Below are 8,030 nucleotides of genomic sequence, written 5' to 3'. Positions count from 1 at the left end.
TTTATTTATTTTTATTTTTATTATTCTTTCATGACGTTTATTTTATCTCTATATAATTTTTTTTTTGTTTCCCTTTCCCCGTATTGTTTTTGTTTTATATGCATCTGCTGTACTTTTTTAGCTTTATATTTTACGTATTTTTATAAAGAAATTTTTACTCTTGCCATTGTACCTTGTTTTTATTTTTATCATTGTATCTTATCTTTGTATTTTTATTCTTATCATTGTATCATTTTGTATCTTTTTAGCCCTGTAACTATTTTTGTTTCACTTTTCACCGCAACCCTGACCATCTTCTTATATATGTAGAAACAAAAATGGTTTACAACTATTTATTTAAAAGAGAAACAAAAACAGTTTACAGCTATTTATCATCTTTTGACCGCAACCCTGACCATCTTCTTATATATCAATTTTTACGGTCAACTATATATACATACATATTAATGTATTGCAGTGTGTATATGTCCAGTTATAGATTGATGGGTACGCTGTGTGTTATAGCAACCCAATGTGCTTGGGCCGCATGGCCAAATAAAGCATTTCTTTTAATGGAGCTCTGAATGAAATATTATTTTTTTAAAGTTTTGAAACAGCTGAAATTTTTTATCGTCAGACTGCAACTCTTTGACATATTAGGCCGGATCTTCATAAAATAGGGCAGTGAAAATTACTTGATGAAAAATATTATGAAATATAAAAGCAATTCGAACTGTTTTTAGTTCCAAACGTTAAATATTTAAACTTTATGGGTGTGTTTGTTTATTAGAAAATTATTTATTCAGACATGTAGCCGTGAGTCAACCCTGTGGTTTCTGGAGCCCTCCGAGGTTAACCCAGTTTTCCAGGTTAAACTTTGGCAGTCAAGCATGATTCTAACCAAATCACTTTCTTGTACAACCTTTGCTCTACTAACAGACCTATCTTACAAAGTGCTACACACCTGACCATTCATAAATTGTAGTAAAGTTATAAAGTTCAATAAAGATATTAAAAAAAAAAAATAGACAGGTCTTTTGATCGAGTCTGGCATGGGACTGCTTTAACAGATCTGTAAATTCCTACCTCCTACAAAGTTCCTCACTATCCGTTCTTATCTTATAAATTATTTTAAGTAAATTACAACTGCGTTTATTCATCCCTCTATCCTCAAGCTGGAGTACTTAAAGGTTGTATTCTTGCTTATCCCAAACCCTCCAATCCCACATTACCATCCTTGAACAATGATTTCAAAACAGGAATAACGTTGTAAACCTATGACTTCCTGCCCCACAATATCCTTTAATAATATCCCACTGTTCCTGTCGAACAGATCCGTTACCTAGGACTACAACTCGACAAACGACTGGCTTGGAGTACTCATACAAGACTGAAAAGACAGGAAACTCCTCGTCGATTCCGACTATTACAACATTTACTGGACAAACTTATTATACTTAATATAGAAGATTAAGAAGATAAAATAAATATCTTAAAATAATAATTCTTAATGAAATAGAAAAGTAAAGTTAATTACAAAAACAATGACATTTGTGGATTTAACAAAATAAATTATTGACTTCTAATGGAAAAAAAAAGAAACAGAATTTAAGAACAAGAAGAAAGAGAAAAAAAAACTCAAGATAAAATAAAATTTTAGTGTGACAATAATAGAAATGATAAATATAAAATTTATAACAGAATGTCCTGCAGCAGCCAGGGCTTCATTCTTCGGGTTGTGGTTGGGTTTCCCATGTTGTAGGTCACTGCTCCTTTAACTGTTATCAGGTTTGTAAACAAAGTGTGGTGTTTCATATACAAGAATCGCAAACATTCAACCAATTTCAAAGAAATTCGTTCGAAAAAGTTCTAATATTTTTTTTTATAATGGATTTTTTTTCAACTGTAAAAAGATTTATCATTTATGATACACAAGTACGCCATTTTTTTTACCTCAATATTAATTCAATGCTCCACACAATCATAAAAAAGAAAAATTTAAAATTGTTTAGTGATAATAGCCATGAGAAAACTTCTACGGGATTTAATTTTAGGTAATAGAATAAACAAATACGTATATACAAGTATTAGATTAATTGTTTGAGAATGGTTTGTATTAAAATTAACACCAACATCAATGATCCCAATTCTCTCAACTTTTTATTTTAATAACTTCCAACGTTTCGGCCCTCAGATCATTTTCATGGAGGTAACCTAAAAATCGTTTTCACATTATTACTAAAAATTAATAATTTTTACACGAAACTTAGAAATTTTTTTAAAAATAAATAGTTGAGAGAATTTGGATCATTGATGTTCGTGTCATTATTACATAAAAGTATTTTATTGAATTTACAATAGTCACACTAAACATTATAGAAGCCACATCTAAATTATCTTCACATACCGGTAATGGCAATATTCTACATTCAGATAAGAACTCACTATTTTTTTATTATAAAAGCAATAAGTAGTTGAGAACTAAGAAAATGTTATCTTTTGGCCATTATAAAGAACACAGTTGTCGTAAATCTGATCCCATAAATTTTATAAGCCACTACTACGCATAAAATGAAGCACTCTGTCATTAAATAGTATCTAACATTTATTGTGAATTTAAGTTCTTCATATCACCATATACTTTTGGCTGTTTTCATAATTTTTTAGGAAATTTATATTTTTTTAAAGCATAACGTTGGTAGTTTGAGTTACTAACTGCTGATTAAAGTCAAAATTTTATGAGAAGAAGACAGTCGTAGGAGTGGTCATTAATGATACACAAATATGTAAAAATTATTTATTTATGCCAACGTTTCGACCTGAATTTCAGGCCTTCGTGAGGACTGATCGGTAACCAACAGATAGTAGCATGGTCGCTAGATATCTGTAATACTCATCTCTAAACTTTAAGTAATATTAATACATTCATGAATGTCTCAATACTATGATAATGGCAGACAATCATGAACGTCGAAAAAACATATAACAATAATATGTAGCATTATCACATTTAATCGGCTGTGCACAGAGGCCATTTTTATATATTTTTTACTCTATAGTAATATAAGTATTTTTATTGTAGTAAAGAATTTTTAAAAAAATACAGCATCCGCCTGAAGGGTCGGTAGGCTTCCATGTCATCCTAAAAAAAGAAGAGAATAAAACCAATAATTTTAGGAATCTTTACTGGCTTTTATGCAGCTGATAAGTGTAGACATTGCAACTGTCAAACGTATAGTCGCTTAGTAGAAATTTTACTACAAATTATTACTAAAAATAAAAATAAATAATTAACCTCCCAACCTGGAATTGAAGGACGATTTGAAGATGAACAACGTCTATGAAATGTTTAAATATGGTTTTATGCTACTTGTTTTAATTTAGTTTTTAATCATATTAAAACAAATATAGACCAGATATAGGTAATGATTTTAGTTTACAATTTTTTCATAACTGGTTAAATGTTATCTTAATCATAAGAACCAAAATATCTTGCACTGTTGATAATTTTATGAAATCTTAAAAGTAATAATAAATATACATATATTTATTAATGACAATTTAAGTCTGCTAGTTTGTTCGATTTTAGATATATTCTTCTTAGAAGAATAAAATAAAATAAAAGAAGAAATATGTATATAATAATAAAACAACTGTAAGCAAAAATAAATAAGAAATTGATGGCTCATGATGTTTTTCGTCACTAAACAAAAACAAAGAAACATGTGTAAAATCGATTATATAAAGTGGCACTTGGTTGGTTGATTTTATGGAAAAAGTTATTAACATAGCAGGCATACACTATCCCTAAATTTATATAATAAATATGTAATTTCAGTATCATACGATTTTTCATTTTCGAGTTGGACTATTTACACACACGCACAGACCTGGTTATTTGAACTCAGAGGACGTCAAAGAACGCGTATTTTCATCGAAAACTTGAAAATTTTGAACGATCGCAATACTTCTCTTCATCTCTTATATTGGCAAGTGAAAGTAAAAAAAAAATGTTGATTATGCTCTAACTTCTATCTACTATGTTATCAAGAAAAAAAATCTGAAACATTTTAGAGTAAATGCCGTGTAATTACAACTTTTCCTATTTTGCTTCAATATTCAAATATTGAACCAAAATATACAACCTAATTAAAAATCGAAGCGAAATTATTATTCATGAACATAATTCAAATATAATACAACACTAAACTGTTCAATCAGACAGTTAGTACAGTATTATCCGATATAGAACATTCAAAACAAGATGAGACGTGAAAATTTGAAAAATACTAATTCATGCTATTCAGTCATGACAATGCGATAATAATAAAGAAGAAAATGAGATATGTGAATTATATTAAGTATCATCGAACCACTGTGAGAGTATACCAGAAAACAATGTGGCCCCTTATTTGCTCAGTCATCTGTTATCTAAATAACTCCGATGGATCTCGTCACGCAAGGAAAGGTGACATTACGAGGAACTGAAAGGACTGGCTGGTCTAAATAATCCACATGTTGGCCGCTCGCCACGAATCGGAGGCTTGTACAAATGCTCGGTAAATAAAGAGCGGACCATCGACATGTCAGTGTGAAAAGTGAAAAGTGATTTCAGCCATTGCACTGGGATTATATTATTTTTATTACAAAAAAGAAAATGAAAGGAAGTTAAATATAAATAAACAAGATTAAATATAAAATTTATTTAAAAAAGTACCCACAAACACCTTTAACCTCCTAACAGCTCTCAGTTGCAACTAGACAAAGAACAATGGTGTAGATGCTACACGAGCGCTTTCACGAACCCTTTTGATCTGTGTCCAAAAAACCGACTCTCGACGGATCGGCAACGAGCCTAGGCCAACTCGTACAAGCCACCCAACCTCATGCTCGCCCATGTCTGAGTTCGCCATGGCTTGGCCAACATGTAGAGGCCCCTTAAAATAGAAAATCAAATAACTGATAAGATTTCGCCTTGTACGGACCGCTGTGTTTAGACGAGTCTTTATGGAACGATATAATAACATTATACTATACACTAATATGTTACAGTTGACCAAAAACGTGATAATATTCAACAATATCAACATTTCCCTACATAGGGTGTTTCAGGGTCAAGTGCATGCTATATAATGACTGTTTTTAAGTAGCAGTTCACGTAATAAATTTTGCTCCACTGGATTGAATACAAATATCACTTGAGTTTTACAGTTAAGATTCAGTTATCCCTAAAGTTATAGTCACTCTGAATTTACTATACTGCTCCCTCTTGGGCCACACAGCTAGACCGTACGTGAACATTTGTTTTAGGCGGGCAAGAAATGTTAGGTTGGAACGCGGGGGAATAATTTGAGGCATGAAAATTGTAAATCTGTCGGGCCCTTCACTCATACAAATGTCACATATTCAGAAATGGACAGACTAAACACATTTTGATTTCGAGCTCAAAATGTTCTAAACATTCTTGAACCTATGAATTGGGTAAGTCTTTAGTTCAAAATATTTTTATCTTAGCACAGATGGACAGACTAAATGAATTTGATGCAATCAGTTCCTAGATCTTGAGCACGACGTATTGAAAAGCATTCACGGTATATAGATGAATTATTTAACCCATCAATTATATTAATCAGCTGAGCCGTTCGCTCAATTTCCGCATAAGTATTCCATAGTAACCATGGCACTGTTGCCTAAGGATGAAATTTTAACCGTAACTAATTTGTTCCCTATCTCAAAACGGTTCATTTTTGGGCATTAAAACTTTTGAAACCTCTCATTTATATAAATAACTGTAATGAAAGTTCCAATATGAATTTAGGAATCGAAATTGCGATTCGTCATTTGTCCAAAAAAAAAAAAAATATATATATATATGAACGATTTCAAATTAAGGTAAAATAACTCCACATAAAGAGGATACAGGGACGAGTCAGATGGGCAAGTGACTAATTTAACTCTCTTGATTTGAGCAATAGATTAGAGAGCATCCAGACGGTCAAATATTATATTAAATCTGAAGGAAGTGCACTATAGCCAGTAATAGTAACACATAAAACAATTAAATAAATAAAGGAAATATTATAATGACGGAAGAATTATACCGACCCTTCAGACCTAACTCCATTTACTTCTGGTTGCTAATTTTTTTTGAAATTTTACTTAGAGCGACAGCGAAGAATGTGTCCCCGACTTTTGGACCACCAGCGGTAGGAAGAAAAAAGAGGATTCGCAATCGATCCGCTCCCGCATGAGCAGCGAAAAGGAGCACTCCAAAGGCCATTCGAACTCTAGCTTATGTTGCTGTGACGATCTGCAGCTGAGGGTGGCAGAGTGGACGGAATCGGAGTTCGGGGCGGATCAGAGCGACAAAGGGATCACCGCTGGCATCAAATGCAGAACGCTACCGATCAGGAAGCCCATGCTAAAGAGAAAGCCGTCGATGTTCAGGATGAAGAAATCACGAGTAACTTTTACAGATTCAAACCTCAAAGATGAACCAAAGTTGATCTGTCGTTTAAGATGCTGCAGCCCGCACCGTTGATTCGGCTGGATAGTAGTCATTAGTGTCACATTATACTCAATATCAAATGGGAATGTTTCAAAATCGTTTTGGTCAAGGTTCAGTTAGAGTGTTAATTTAGAAATTTGTAAATATAAAAAAAAAAAAGTAGTTACAATAGTATATGCTAGAGACCACTAAGTTTGCAAATTCAATAAGAATTGAAGTTCGAAATAGAACTAAAGATTGCACAGAAGTAGTTACTAAATGTTACTAAGCATTCTTATACAAATTTATTTTCACTAATATATGGAATATAAAGTATTGCAACCATGCGAAATTTCGAATTCGGCCTTGAGAAGGAAATATATGTTTTGAGGTCGAGTGAGTTGAAAAAAACCAAGTACTGCAAAATTTCGCCAACAGTCGAGTTCAAAAAAAGAATAATGATACAAAAATAATTAGAAATTAGATATTTAAGGTGCGTATATGCCTGAAACGTACCAGCTACTTTTTTTTTTCAAATTGACCAACAGCAAATGCCTATTTATATCGATTTTACACTTTGTTAGGATTTTATCAAAAACAGCTCTAACGATTTAGATAAAATTCGATAAATTGATGTCAAATTAAGTAGTATTTAATATCAGATAGGTATTATCCTCATTAAAATAAGTCTAACAAGGCTTTATTGCGGATAAGCACTGTTAGTAGTAATAAAAATAAGCTATTAAAGGATTTGCTACTAAAGCCAAGGAAACGAGATGAAGAATATTTTTTCTAGGCTTATAACACATTTCCGAAAATAACAGTAGTAATATAGACGTATTATACCCCGTTGGAAAGCCAAATACGTTTAAAAAAATAATATCTACATCAAAAGTCGTAGATAGTATTGGGTAATGGCAAAAAGAATGTTTTTTTCAATTTGATAACTTTTCGCATCACTATAGTTATTAATAATGAGATTTTTAATTTCATTTAATCTATATATGAGTCTTTCACTTGACAGTATGGCTGACTCTATAAAATCATTGTTCGTATTTTCAATATTGATTCTACAACCACTTTCTTCGAGCAAAATGGTTGTTGTGTATTTCTTCTCCGTTTGCTGCCGTGCACTTATTGTCCCACTGGTGTTCTCGAAGCCCAAAGAGGACCTCAAATGGTGAAAACCCCGTAACTGTATGTACAGAATGATTGTATGCCACAATCGCCTTAGGCATTGCCACGTCCGGTTCCAGTCCCTGGTCAACCTGAAACCACATTCGGAGAGCTGCCAGCACTGCTTCCGACGACTTTTCCTGAACCTGGTGCCCCATTGCCACCTTACTGAAGAGATCAATTATGGTTATACATTTAAATCCTCTCCACGTGAAAGTGTCAACCTGTAAATCATTGAGCGGCGCATCTGCGGTAGGTGTCTCTTCTTGTCTGCCTTTTAGTGGATGTCTGTCATACTTTGTGCGTTGACAAACTTCGCAGTTTCCTACAACTTCTGTGATAGTCTTCTTCATCCCCCACCAAAAGTATCTTCTCTTTAACGCTTGCA

The 8,030-nt window shown here is 32.6% G+C and overlaps 1 protein-coding gene across 3 annotated transcripts in view; it reads left to right on the top strand.

Moving 5' to 3' along the window:
• LOC106688370 (uncharacterized) overlaps positions 1–8,030 on the top strand; it is an 83,779-nt gene that overhangs the window by 39,718 nt on the left and 36,031 nt on the right. For 2 of the 3 annotated variants that reach the window (XM_014432790.2, XM_067053332.1), the window contains exon 10: positions 6,143–6,442. The exons of the other annotated variant lie outside the window; for it this stretch is intronic. In XM_014432790.2, coding sequence (XP_014288276.1) covers positions 6,143–6,442 — 300 coding nt within the window. The remainder of the gene's footprint in view (positions 1–6,142; positions 6,443–8,030) is intronic. 3 annotated transcript variants of the gene reach the window in all.

The sequence above is a fragment of the Halyomorpha halys genome, unplaced genomic scaffold (assembly GCF_000696795.3).
Source record: "Halyomorpha halys isolate HHAL.00 unplaced genomic scaffold, Hhal_1.1 Scaffold1113.1, whole genome shotgun sequence".
NCBI lineage: Eukaryota > Metazoa > Arthropoda > Insecta > Hemiptera > Pentatomidae > Halyomorpha > Halyomorpha halys.
Note: the sequence above shows the minus strand (reverse complement) of the source record. Positions and strands in the feature narration are given on the sequence as shown.